The 13,515-nt window shown below is 42.5% G+C and overlaps 1 protein-coding gene, 1 long non-coding RNA gene and 1 other non-coding gene across 6 annotated transcripts in view; all 3 read left to right on the top strand.

Moving 5' to 3' along the window:
• The window catches only part of MYOF (myoferlin), a 142,265-nt gene extending 130,222 nt beyond the window's left edge, over nucleotides 1-12,043 (top strand). For both annotated transcript variants that reach the window (XM_038578205.1, XM_038578204.1), the window contains 6 exons: nucleotides 3,533-3,674; nucleotides 6,172-6,271; nucleotides 7,389-7,579; nucleotides 9,445-9,554; nucleotides 9,932-10,079; nucleotides 11,458-12,043. In XM_038578205.1, coding sequence (XP_038434133.1) covers nucleotides 3,533-3,674; nucleotides 6,172-6,271; nucleotides 7,389-7,579; nucleotides 9,445-9,554; nucleotides 9,932-10,079; nucleotides 11,458-11,496 — 730 coding nt within the window. In that variant the 3' untranslated portion in view covers nucleotides 11,497-12,043. The remainder of the gene's footprint in view (nucleotides 1-3,532; nucleotides 3,675-6,171; nucleotides 6,272-7,388; nucleotides 7,580-9,444; nucleotides 9,555-9,931; nucleotides 10,080-11,457) is intronic.
• Nucleotides 1,601-1,743, top strand: LOC119866630. The gene has a single exon (XR_005380808.1). It is a non-coding gene; the product is annotated as a U4 spliceosomal RNA (small nuclear RNA).
• A 1,173-nt stretch (nucleotides 12,044-13,216) lies between the features above and the next one.
• LOC102155351 overlaps nucleotides 13,217-13,515 on the top strand; it is a 56,030-nt gene continuing 55,731 nt past the window's right edge. For all 3 annotated transcript variants that reach the window (XR_005380430.1, XR_005380431.1, XR_005380429.1), the window contains exon 1: nucleotides 13,217-13,275. This is a non-coding gene — a long non-coding RNA (uncharacterized LOC102155351). The remainder of the gene's footprint in view (nucleotides 13,276-13,515) is intronic.

Below are 13,515 nucleotides of genomic sequence, written 5' to 3'. Positions count from 1 at the left end.
GAGTCACCATCATTCAACGTATCCTCTCTAGGATTCTTGGTCAGGTGAAGCTATTTCATTCCATTAATGTAGTGTGCTCAGGAAGCTCCAGCAAGATGAAGGGAAAAAGAGAAATCTGTATGGATCTTGTTTATAAGCAGAGGTATCTAATGGCTATTAGAGCCAATCAAAATTTTACATTTTTCTTTTAAAGTTGGTTCAGTTTATTAGCAGACTTGTTATTTCTTTTTAGTCCTGCAGTTCATTTTTATTCCTTTTTGATATCTTGAGTAACTAGAAACACAAGTAAGGCTTTTAAAATTTCAGTTTGTATATATTTTATTATCAGCAGCTAATGTCCATGGAAAAGAGGAAACATTAGCATATGTCCAAAAAAATCTTTGATTCCACCAACATTTACAGAATGCCTACATCCAACATGTAAAGTTCTGTTATTCTGTTATTTGTATCATTCAATTCCAAATAATCCATGTTGATGTTAGTTTCTTGTTATGCCCCGATCAAAGATGTCAAGTACAGAATGGCATAGTGATGCAAATGCCAGATTCTGGAGCCAAACTACCTGGACTGAAATCCTGATACTTTCCCTACTAGCTGGGCAAGTAGTAAACTCACTGTTATCCATCTGTAAAATGCAGATAAAGATAGTACTTGCTAAAAAAAAAAAAAAAAAAAAAAAAAGATAGTACTCGCTGCTCTGATATTCAGAATATTGAGTTACTGAAAGCATTTAGGACAGTGCCTGGGAGATAGTAAATACTATGTGTATTAGGGTTCCCCAGAGAGTCAGAACAAGTTGTGTGTGTGTGTGTGTGTGTGTAGAGGGAACAAGTTGTGTGTGTGTGTGTGTGTGTGTAGAGGGAGGGGAAGAATCAGAAAGATAGAGAGGGAAATTTATTATAAGGACTTAGCACACATGATTATGGAGGCTGAGAAGTCCCATGATTCCAACAGGTGCAAGTTGGAGACTCAGGAAAGCCAGTGGGGTAGTTTAGACTGACTCCTCCTTCTGCCTCTTATCCTATTCAGGCCTTCAACAGATTAGATAAGGCCCACCCACACTGGGGAGGGACTCTACTTCACTGAGTCCACCAATTCAGATTCTAATCTTATCCAGAATCACCCTCACAAGACACACCCAGAATAATCTGTAACCTGGGCACTCCATGGCCAGTCACACTGACACAGAAAAGAACTATCACGCTGTGTAAGTGTTAGCTAGTATTATTACTATTCCACATGGACCAGGTTTGGTTCTTTGATATGTAAAAGATAAGATTTGTTGAAATTTAATATATTCATAAAGTGATAACAAAGTTTCACTTATGATCCCAAGTGGCCTTCAATCAAAACTTTGTTGAAGACATAATTACTATCATTTGGGTTCACTGTAAACAGGGAATGTTTCATCAAGTTCTTCATTATTCTTTCTCATTTCAGGATCTTATTACCATTCCCCAAGGAAAACTAATCCTGGCTAATTATATATATGCAAATTTATTTGACTGTCATAAGCATTATTTTTTTTTTTTTTTCAAATCAGAGAAACAAACTCAAGAAATACTGGACTGAGAGAAAACTCTAATCAAAGAATAAAAGCAGCTTTGCGCAGTGGCAGTATCGTAGCCAATGAGGTTTATCCGAGGCGCGATTATTGCTAATTGAAAGAATAAAAGCACCACCTAAAGTACCACATCCTATTTGGAATTAAAATCTAAATACTATATGTGAAAAATGAATTATGCACCACCGCATGCTAATACAGATAGTGTATTACTAACCCTAATACACATAATATTTACTGTCTACCACAGAATAATGAACAGCTATGACCCTTCACATATTGGATACATACAAAATTATACATATGTGTACATAAATTCATAGGGTAGTTGTTTAATTTGTTTTGAAATAAAAATGTGAAAAGGTTCATATTTAGAATTAAATATGAAAAGACTCAGGAAAAAAAGAGAGGGAAGAGCTTCAAGGGGTGAGCGGTCTAGGCAAGGAGGATGGTGGCACTTTGGGGCATTGATGTTGTCAGGAAATGAAGTCACTGAGGGCCTAGCCAAAGAGTGTGATCTCTCTTCAGCAAGCTTAAAAGTGGATAAAGATGAATCTTTCAATGAATCTAGCTAGTCAGTCAACTAGCAAAAAGTGCAACTGTTGTGTGGTTGATTGATATTAATACCACCACTAATAATAGGATCTAATGTTAGCATGCGACTTTCTAGTCTCCATGGTCCCATAAAGCAGAATAATAGGCCTGGACTTTGGAGTCAGCCCATCCAGGGCTTCATAATTCTTAATACTTAATTCTGTCTGTTACTGGCTATGTGACCTTGTGGAACTTAGCTATTTCTGTCTGGACCTCAGTTTCCTCATCTGTAAAATGGACCAGTTATATAATTGTTGGGAAGAATAAAATAAGGCATGCTGAGTACCTGATTCATGACAGATGATCAGTAACACAGTTAAGGATTTCCCCCTTCCCATTCTGGCCCTTCTAAGCCATGAGCGCCCGTTCTGGCTTCATATTGACTAAGGGAAGGGAGCACATATTGTTAATCTTATTTACAGATGGGAGAGGAAGCCCAGAATGGTAAGTGGCAGAGTGAGTTCATAGCCACGCCTGCCTCCTACTAAGAATCTCTACTGGGGGCAAGGTCATCCAAGCATCAGTATTTTTTTTTTTTAACTCCACAGTTGATTGCAGTGTGAAGTGTGATTCTCACAGGCCATCAGTGGGGAGGACTATGCACTCTGCCACCTTATCAGTCTAAAATCCAGCACTCCCCTGGTTCCTCAACGGGCCCCTTCCCAATAGCAGGCAGATGTGACAACTTCTTCCCCTGCACGTTCATTCATTCCTTCAACAGACCTATTACATGCCAGGCACAAGCCACAGAAAACTTTCCAAATGTCAAAAGTTAAGATGTTAAATTGTTTATGGAAATGAGTTTTCATAAATATGCACATGGAAATAACAGCTTACATCTCTCTTGCTAGTCTCATTAATGTGATCATAGTGAATTTAAGAATAATAAAAAAAAGGAAGCTGTAAGATTACTTGAGTCGTGCCTGTTTTGTTTGCTTAAGTAAAATGTAGAAGAGGAAATGCTAAAATTTTGAACTAACTCATATTCATTAAGCCTATCAGCAGTGATGACAGACACTGATGAGTTATAGTTAGGAAGACTAGCATCATAGCCAGCAAGCTTCAGCATTCCCAAAATAGAAGCTAAGTTGTTGATATTTTCCAGAAAATGTCACCTTATCCCCATTAACTGAAGTCTAAAGGGTTTCCTGCTTTGGTTTTAGAGAAATTATGTTTTATTTGGCTACAACCGGTGTTGGATGCAACAGAGCGCCTCCCCTTCATAAATCACCCCCAGCTCCGTAGATAACTGGAACCTGCCCAAGAAAAGTGCATTAATTCTCTTGCCCTTCACTCCCCTAATCACTGCACAATTTTGCGGCTAGATTACTTGTCAATCACATGAGGCTAAGTCTGTTTGCTTCTGCTTTTCAGCTGGATTCCTGGCAATGAAGAAAACAAACAGAAAACAGATGTCCATTACAGGTCCTTGGACGGGGAAGGGAATTTTAACTGGAGATTTGTTTTCCCATTTGACTACCTCCCAGCTGAACAACTCTGTATCGTTGCTAAAAAAGTGAGCTCTGCTTTATGCCCATGGGAAGTGGGTGTCATGGGTCTGCTTTAACAGATACGGGGGCTATAGGAGCTGTTCCGTGCTTCTAAGGTTATGAGTCCAGCTCCCTCTTGATGCAGATGGGGAATCTGAGACCCACAGAGGTACACATACTTACCCAGGGTCACAAAACTAAGACAGCTATTTGTGCAATTAGGAAGTATCAAGAACACAGTTGTCCTTCCCTAACATGTTGGCAGCTGGGTGAAAGATCTAGTAAAGGGTAGACCTGAGGGTCTTGTGTTAATATATGCAGTAAGCCCAGTGGGTTTTTATGTCACAGAGAGACTGATTTCTTCCCATGATAAGCAGAACTGTTTGACTCATTAGCCAAAAAGAGGCAAAATATTAAAGTAGGTGAAATTTCCCTTTTACCTTCTTTATTAAACCTCAGCATCTGCTTTACCTCCTCCAGAAGCACTTCCATGAAGGTTCATGGCCCTCATGGTCTTAATTAGTTAAGACTCTAGTTACAGAACTCAACTCAAATTGGCTTATACTAAAAAAGTGATTTATTGGTTCACATTACTAAAAAGTCCAGGGCTGGCTGGCTTAGGAACGTTGGATCCCAGGTTGAACTGATGTCTTTAGGAATTCCTCTCACTTTCTCCACCCCCGTCTTGCCTTCTCCCGTGGACCGCATTCCCTGGTGAAGCAAGATGGCCACCAGCAGCCCCAGCCCACCTCCTGCCCTCCTAGCAACCTCAGCAGAAAGAGAAGAACTAAGTCCTGGTGGTGCCAACCAGAGCTGTGGCGTCGGGCCTCAGAGTCTCTGTCTGTGTAGGGTCACGTTCCCAACCCTGAGCCAACCAGTGTGGCCTGGGGAGGCAGTGCTCTAATGGGCCCAGCTCTAGAATCAGGAATAGTGTCACTTCTTCCCAAACTGCATGGACTGGAAGAGAGTCCCCAAGGAAAATCTGGATGCTTTCTTCCCCAAAAGGGGGCGGAAATCTGAGCAGGCAATCATAACAGATGTCTTTTATAGATCCCCTCCCCACCCCTGATCAAAATGCACCTGCTTCATGTCCCACCTCGCCAGACTCTACCCTCCGCTGGTGTAGGGAGCACTTTTCTGTGCCAAGCAAGATAAATGCCTTCAAAGGGCCCTTTCTAGAGACACAGAGGCTCAAGCTGATGTCGAATCATGCACACTTCCAGATGGTGAGGCAGACTGGTGAGGAAGAGAGGGATTTAGGGTCAGGTAGGCCTTTCCTACTTACCCGCATCCAGTGTTGGACCTCTCCATGCCCTGAGTGCCACCTGAGCATGACCCCACACAGGATGGTCAGTGGGGCCAGGCAATAGCCAAATGGGCTTCCTAGCCCCTAAGAGCCAGGGCCCCTGAGTCCTGCAAAGGGCAACATTCCTGAAACATCATTTGAAAAACATGAAACAGGGGCATCTCGGTGGCTCAGTCAGTTAAGCTTTTGACTCTTGATTTTGGCTCAGGGTTGTGAAATCGAGTCCCAAGTTGGGCTTGCTCTGGGGAAAGAGGCTGCTTAAGATTCTCTCTCTCTCTCTCTCAAAAAAAAAAAAAAAAAAAGATTCTCTCTCTCTCTTTCTCCCTCTGACTCTCACCCACCTGAAAGAAAGAAAAAAAAAAAAAAAGGAAAGAAAAACTAGAAACAACCCAACAATATTTCTTCAAATGCATGAAACCCTGGGGGAATCTCATTCTGCTGAGGCCTGAGGAATGTAGGTGTAATTAGGCTGTGGAGAGGTTATTATGTTTGGCGAATGTTGTTCAGGCAGAGGCAGAGACCAGAGGGGAGAACCTGGAGGATCCTCACTCAATCCTCCCTCCACCTAACTTTAGAATGAGGAATCTGGGGATCTTGGTTGATTATAGCATGTAAAACACAGCAATATTTTCAAAAGCCAAAAATATCAGGACATTTTAAATCTGTGCTGATAGAAGAATGAAAACTGAACCCCAGTCTCCTCACCCCTATGTGAAATGACTGTGCTCAGATGTCCATGTTGGGTGGGTGGAAGGTCACTGAGCAAATGTGACACCCCAGCAGGTGATATTGTAGGCTGGCCTAAAACAGCCTGGCTTTGGGAGGCTAGTCTGAGCTGGCCATAGTGGTCTGGGCCGGGGGCAGGGTGGGGGACGGCACAGATACAATCACACCCCAAACCCCAGGAGTAGCAGCAGGGAGTCACAGTGATAGGAACACAACAGACAGGAAACCTTCTGTTTGGGAATTGCCTGGGACAACTTTTTTGTCACCCAGCTGGTGGCCTTGAGATTTCCTGAGGAGCCTGGCTCCATACCATGGGCTCCATACCATGGGCTGGAGGGTTGAGGGCAAGGGGAGGGGGTGTTGAAGGTGGGGTGCCAAGGAGAACAAAGTCCCCATGCCCTGATGCTGGGGTTTCAAGGGGACCCAAGGGGAAAGTTTCAGAGTCCAGTAGTCAGTGTCATTTGGTTTTTTTGTTTCTCTTGTCATTTTAGGAGCATTTCTGGAGTATTGACCAAACTGAATTTCGGGTCCCACCCAGACTGATCATTCAGATATGGGATAATGACAAGTTTTCTCTGGATGACTATTTGGGTAGGGCTTACATTTGGATACTTTTCTCTATGAAACTCTACTTGGAATTAGTGAAATCAATTAAAATTTGGAATCAATGATTTTAATCTCCAATACCATGGGTAATTAAGGGTTGGGGCACATCCTCTGCTGGAAGCCCCCTGGACAGTGCGGCCTTGCCTGTTTACTCTCAAGTCCTCTGAGAATTTGGCGTGGCGAACGTCCCCCTTTTCTGTGGCCCTCACCCACCTTAAAGGCCAGCTCCTGTCCTACAGTGAACACTAGAATTCTGTTTTCACAAGGGAATGCTGCAGCCCTGCCTCCAGTTCAGACTGCCCACTCTGCCTCCTCAGCACATCAGATTTGGCTTCCTCAACCCCCTCCTCTGACTGCTTTCAATCCCCTAATGTCACCAGCCATTGTTCTTCCCTTCTCCCCGAGTCCATCCTCCTCTGTGGTTAAAGGCACTAGTTAAACACCCCCCACCTTGGACTCTTCCCTTTCTTGGTACGCATGCCCCACCACCATCACCACAATAACATAATGCTCTTCCGAATTCTCCTCTCCCAGGCCCTGGGTCTGTCTCACTGGCCTGCTCTGTTTTTCCCTCACATTCTCTAAATGCAGGCCTTTGCCTTCATTCCCTGGGGTTCTTTGGCTCTTCCCCAAACCCCCTCATCAGCTTACCACCTCCTCAGTTGAAAGTAAAACTTCAATGTTCATCCTCAGTGAGATATGACTCCTAAACCACACAAGTAGCCTGAGTGCTCAAAGTGCCTCTGTTCGGGGTAGCCTGAGACCATTAGGAATACAGTCCAAATCTGCATTCAGCGGGCATCTAGTCTGTAGAAGTTTAATTCTTTTGAGCTTGTAGAAGAGCCCTGTTCATGCTGGTATCTTTGAGAAATAAACCATGTTATCCTCTGTGAGACACAGAGCAGGGGACAGATATTTCTTCTACCACTTTCCATCCTATCTGGAAGGAATTTTAAATGTCTACCAGGATCTCTTCCTCTAACTCACCCATCACCTGCTCAGAATCACTGTCTGCCTCTCCTCTGACAAGAACATTCTGTTCACTTGTGAACAACCACTGATCCATTGAAACTTATTCAGGTCTAATTATTTCCTTGGCTAGGTTTCCTGGAACTTGATTTGCATCACACCATCATTCCAGCAAAATCATCAGAGAAATGCAGTTTGGATATGATTCCAGACCTCAAAGCCATGAACCCCCTTAAAGCAAAAACTGCCTCACTGTTTGAGCAGAAGTCCATGAAAGGCTGGTGGCCGTGCTACGCAGATAAAGATGGCTCCCGCGTGATGGCTGTATGAGTATTCCCCAGTCCTGGGTCATTCATTCCTTTTGTCAATTAGGCTCTACCCTCTCTCAATGGATCTATGACAGATAAGATAAGGAAGTGTTACATTGGTAAGACCTTAAGTTACAAGAATGGTTTGTAACTGGGATTACAAGAGAAGGTGGCAGATGCCATGACCATGTTTGGAGCTGTGTGTAAGGTGGAGGGATTGGAATGGTGGAAAAGCTGGTAGTCCGAGTGACTACACTCTGCTTCTTGAGGACCCTCTTTCACCAGGAAGGCTAATTTATCCTGAGCTTTCAGTACAATTCAGTACAGGAAAAGGAACTTCAAACTCAAACTCTTCTTGTTTAAAAAAATAAATTTAAAAAGGTGGAGGAAGCAGGGAGTCTTGACACCCACTGGACAAGAAGGCTGAAACTTACAAGCAAGTTTGGAGAATTCCCAGATAAATCATGATAGAAAAGCAGAAGTCTGGGTCACCATGCCATGTCACAGAAGACTACCTCATTCATCATGTATTATTGCTATTAATAACAGCTAACATTCTAGATCATTGATTAGGAGCTGGGGAACATGCTAAGTGCCTCATGTTCATAATCTTGTTTTTGAAAACGACTTTGAGGTATAAACTGCACCCATTTATAGTGCACAATTCCATGAGTTTTGACTGATATAAACACCCCTAAAACCACCACCAGCATCAAGATCCAGAACATTCCCATTGCTCTAGAAATTTCCTTGTGCCCTTTGCACTCTACAATTAGCCTCTACTCCAAGCCCAGGAAACCACTTCTCTGTTTTCTACCACTATAGAGTAGTTTACACATAATCTTGTTTAGTTCTACTGACAATTCCAGACTAGACATTAGCTCCATTTTGTAGATTCAAGAAACAGGCTGGGATATAACATTTTATGTCAACTCTACTTCAGTTTTTTAAAAAAATGTTTTTTAGTTTTTTTATTTAAAAAATAAATAAAACTACTACTGAACTAAGTAGAACAAAAACAAACCCCAAAAACAGGCTTGGAGAGATGTAGCAACTTGTCAGTCAGATACCATGTTTTGTCTGACTTGTCAGCATAGGAGTCATATGGCTCCATCATAAAATCGATTCTCTGAGTTGAGGTTCTCAGAATGTTGGTGACCTAGTGGGCATTCCAGAGTCCTAGAAAGTCCATTTTCAAGCCTGGCCATAAAAGTGGGCAACTTTCTAGACCTCTTTTGGCTTCAGCGTCCTCAAGCACATATAAGGGTCATAGCAATACCTGCTTTATAGGGTTGCTGTGAGCATCACATGAGATTACCCACATAGAAAGCTTAAAAGGTGTCCACTTAGGACACCTGTATGAACATGGAGGCAGCATTCATTCATTCACTCATTCATTCATGTATTCAGGTAGTATACATCGAGTACCCATGACGTGCCCTCCTTTCTCCATACAGCGGGGCAACCATGGGTAAGCAGGAAGCCATGGAGAGTCTCTCAGAGCCTACAGTTAATGCTCAATCAGTGTTACATTCTGTTCTTAGCAGGATTTAGGCTAACCTGGCCCAAATAAAGTTACAAAGGACAGTGTGTGAGAAGGCAAGGAGATGGATATGAGAAAGTTAGAGGATGGGGTACAGGGAATGAAAAGCAGGGAGCAAGGGGAGGGAAAGCAATTTGTCCTCTCAGTTTCCCACAAGGGGTTGGTTCAGAAACACATGGAAAAGGAAATGCGATGAAATCTCTTGAGGAAAATTTAAGGCAATCTAAAGATTGTTTTACAAGAATAAAAATCATTGCTCAGGGAATACTCCTTGGGTTGAAGTGAAAATATTTGTGAAACGTGATGTCATGTGTTTAACCTGTTCTGCTTTACTGAAGGGGAAAGTGGAGATGACGTTGGAAATCCTCAATGAGAAGGAGGCAGACGAGAGGCCAGCCGGGAAGGGACGGGATGAACCCAACATGAACCCCAAGCTGGACCCACCAAAGTGAGAGGCCCTCTTTGTTCTCCACAATGTCTGATCCCCAAACACCTGCAGTCTGAAAGCCCCCCTTCCAATGAGCTTAATGGAATGGATTCAGTGGTGTCTTAATCTTGCACTTGAGGGGAGTGGGGGATGGTGAGCTTGGTGATCCGGCTTCATTTTAACCTTTCTCTTTCCCCACATAACCGAAGTCCAGAGTATTTTTAACATCTTGAGAGGCCATAAAATGTTATAGAATCTTTCTCAGCCAATGATGAGGAATAATACCTTTTCCTGACTTTTTCAATGTTATTAATTATTCTTTAAACTGTATCAGGGTCTGAAGTAAAATATCTGTCCCACCCGACTTGGGTAGGTAAAACCATTTCTTTGCAATGCAGCCGACCAGAAACCTCCTTCCTCTGGTTCACCAACCCATGTAAGACCATGAAGTTCATTGTGTGGCGCCGATTTAAGTGGGTGATCATTGGCCTGCTGATCCTACTGATCCTGCTGCTCTTTGTGGCCGTGCTCCTGTACTCCTTACCGGTATGAGTGCTTGGCCTCATGTCTTGGCTTTTTGTGTGTGAATTATGGTCAGTCATCCAATGTGGTTCTTGCCTTGGTTGCCTGCCACTCAATAGATGGACCTACTTAGCAGTTGTGGTATTGCAGCCCTCAGCCTGTGGAAAATTGAAAGTAATGTGTGTTGTGGTGAGAATGACATTCTTAGGGTTGTATGAATTATGGGCAGAACTTCTTGGTTTGAAAAACATGTTGGTATCAGGAATTCTAGGAGAAATCCCTCAGACCTTTAGCAATGTATGTCAGGACAACAGCCAACATTTCTGACTGATCTTCCTGCCTTCACACGTTCTTGTCCCAAACCATCCTGCAAGCTAACTCCTTAACCCTAGCATTCACAGATCCCTGCATCTGGGCCCAGTATAGATCTATATTAACTTTACCCCAACTAGCTAGTCCCTTCCCAACCCCCTGCAGGTATCCTTACCTTCCAGGATGCCTGTGCCAATGCTGTTCCCTTACCAGAGTCTATCAAAACCTTATTTGTTCTTTAAGGCCTGCATCACATAACTTCTCCCCCAATTTTCCTCAGTCACCTCAGTCATAGATGGGAGTCTAGACAGGAGGTTTGCTGGTGTGCCTAGAAGTCCTACTTTCATTCAAGGGATTTATTGAGCATCTGCTACAGGCTAGGAATTGGGATGTTGAGATGACCAAGGTATGATTTCTGCCCACCAGCAGTTCAGGGCCTAGGGAAAAGCAGGCATATGGATAGGTAAATTGCTAGGAAAGGCAAACTTTTATGGAGAGATGAACAGATGAGCATAGGATCCCATTGCTGAGGATGGTTTCACCAAGGAGGTGAAGTCCATTTTGCCAAGTGGAGAAGGGACAGCCTAGGCATTTAAAGACTTACTTTGATTTGTATTGGTAATAATACAGATGTTTTGGTGTAGGGTAACATAGTCACAACTATAACAGCAGAGATGTAGGGTTTCTATTTATCTCCAGTATAATATTTTGGTTGTCGATGCACAAACACGCCAGCTTCGACTTGTCAAGAGTCCAATCTGTCTTGATCACTTAAAAAAAAACTCACAGTAATTCCTTTTTACTGATTTAGATTCTATTGATCTAAACCAGTGATTCTCAACTGGGGGCAGTTTTGCTTTCGTGAGGGTGGTTGGCAGTTCCTGGAGACATTTTAATTGTCACACCTGAGGGGTGCAGGCCAGGAATGCTGCATACCCTGAGGTTCATGGAACAGTCCCCAGCAATAAAAATGTAGTTCTAAAAAAAAAAATTAAAAAGAAAATGTAGTTCTAAATGTCAGTAGTGTTGATGCTAGAAAAACTGAACTTCAATATTATTTTTTTTAACATTCTTTCTGTTTTCTCTTCAGAATTATTTGTCAATGAAGATTGTGAGGCCAAATGCATAGTGAAAGCAAAAGCTTCGTTGCAAGACATCCAGCAATGAGGGATTCTGTCTCTGTTTATGGATGGGACCAAGAGTGATTTTGTTCGTGTCTGACACTACATCCTGGTGGCTTGTTATGTTACTTCATTGAGGCCAGCAGCTACTGGAGGGTCTAGGTCCTGGAAAGTCAGGCCAATGAGCAACATTTGTGTTTTGTTATCTGTTGAAATATTACGAAGTTTTAACCATGTTTTTCAGGATATTTTTCAAGGTGGCTGGTTCCATTTAAAAAGCATCTTTTTATGGGTCCTTAATTTTTTAATTCAATTTTTAGAAACTGCTGAAATCAAATTAGAAAATTTCTGTATCTTCATATACTTCTTATTTGTAATCAACAAAAATGACTGTGCATTATAAAATAGAATAAGTTAGAGTAAAAAAAAAAAGAATAAGTTAGAGTATTTCTTATTTATGCCTACAACTATTTTTACGGTATTTTATATGGATGAATGTCATGAGACTCTATTCAATCTTTGTGATGAACCCAAATAAAAACATTTCAACTTTGACATGTAGCTGTTTATTGTAGCTATGGGCTGAGTTGGGAAGGAGGCAGTTTCTAGTCCTCTGGGTTTCTGTGGATGGAAAGCCACCGCATACCACTTGGCCATAAACCTTTTATATGTGTGCTACCAAATCTTAGCCAGGGGGCCAAACTGAGGCTAATTAATAATAATAATAAAAGCTCATGCTTGTTAAACGTACTTATTCTGTACACCACATTGTTACAAATGCTTTATGTGTATTAACTCATTTAATCCTCAAGATAATCCTATAAAGGTACATAACAGCAACCCCATTTTACAGTTGAAGAATTTGAGGCACAAAGGTAACTTGCATAAGGCCACACAATCAATAAATGGTAGAGCTGGAATTAGAACCCAGGCAGTCTGGGTTCTTTCCTTCATAACTTCTTTTTTTTTTAATTTTTATTTATTTATGATAGTCACAGAGAGAGAGAGAGAGAGAGAGGCAGAGACACAGGCAGAGGGAGAAGCAGGCTCCATGCACCGGGAGCCCGACGTGGGATTCGATCCCGGGTCTCCAGGATCACGCCCTGGGCCAAAGGCAGGCGCCAAACCGCTGCGCCACCCAGGGATCCCCCTTCATAACTTCTTAACCACAACACTATACCACCGATGGGAACACTGTCAAGAGGGGCATGGAACTGAATGGTCAAGTAAATGTATGACAGGAGCAACCAGTGTGGCTTCATGCCGACATCAGACACAGAGCACCTTCTAGAACACTGTCCTGATGCTATAGGATTCCATGGTGAAATCAACAAACAGTTCATTTCTAAGAACCCCGGGGGAGCAAGATATGGTACAATAATGGTGTTGCTTTTGGACATTTAGACATTATATCACAATGGTGACTGTCTTATTAGCATTATTGCCAAGTTGTTTCACATTTTGAACATTTTATGTCCTTCCCCAAATGTTAATATTCTAAGTGTGTTGAGACACACAGCACTAACTAAATCAGAATGCTCCTACGGGGTATTTACCTCAAAGATACTGACGTAGTGAAACGCCAGGACACCTGCACCACAATGTTTAGAGCAGCAATGTCCACAATAGCCAAACTGTGGGAGGAGCCGAGATGTCCATCGACAGATGAATGGATAAAGAAGATGTGGTCTATGTATACAATGGAAGATTACTCAGCCATCAGAAGAGATGAAAACCTACCATTTGCTTCAACATGGATGGAACTGGATGGTATTATGCTGAATGAAGTAAGTCAATCAGAGAAAAAGACCACCATCATATTGTTTCACTCATATGTGGAATGTAAGAAATAGTGAAAGGGATTATAAGGGAAAGGGGGGAAACTGAGTGGGAAAAATTAGAGAGGGAGACAAACCATGAGAGGCTCATAACTCTGGGAAACAAACAAAGGGTTGCAGAAGGGGAGGTGGGTGAGGGGATGGGGTAACTGGGTGACGGGCACTAAGGAGGGCACTTGAAGGGATGAG

Source organism: Canis lupus, chromosome 28 (genome assembly GCF_011100685.1).
Source record: "Canis lupus familiaris isolate Mischka breed German Shepherd chromosome 28, alternate assembly UU_Cfam_GSD_1.0, whole genome shotgun sequence".
NCBI classification, from domain to species: Eukaryota; Metazoa; Chordata; class Mammalia; order Carnivora; family Canidae; genus Canis; species Canis lupus.
The sequence above is the reverse complement of the archived record's forward strand: the minus strand, read 5'-3'. Positions and strand labels throughout refer to the sequence as shown.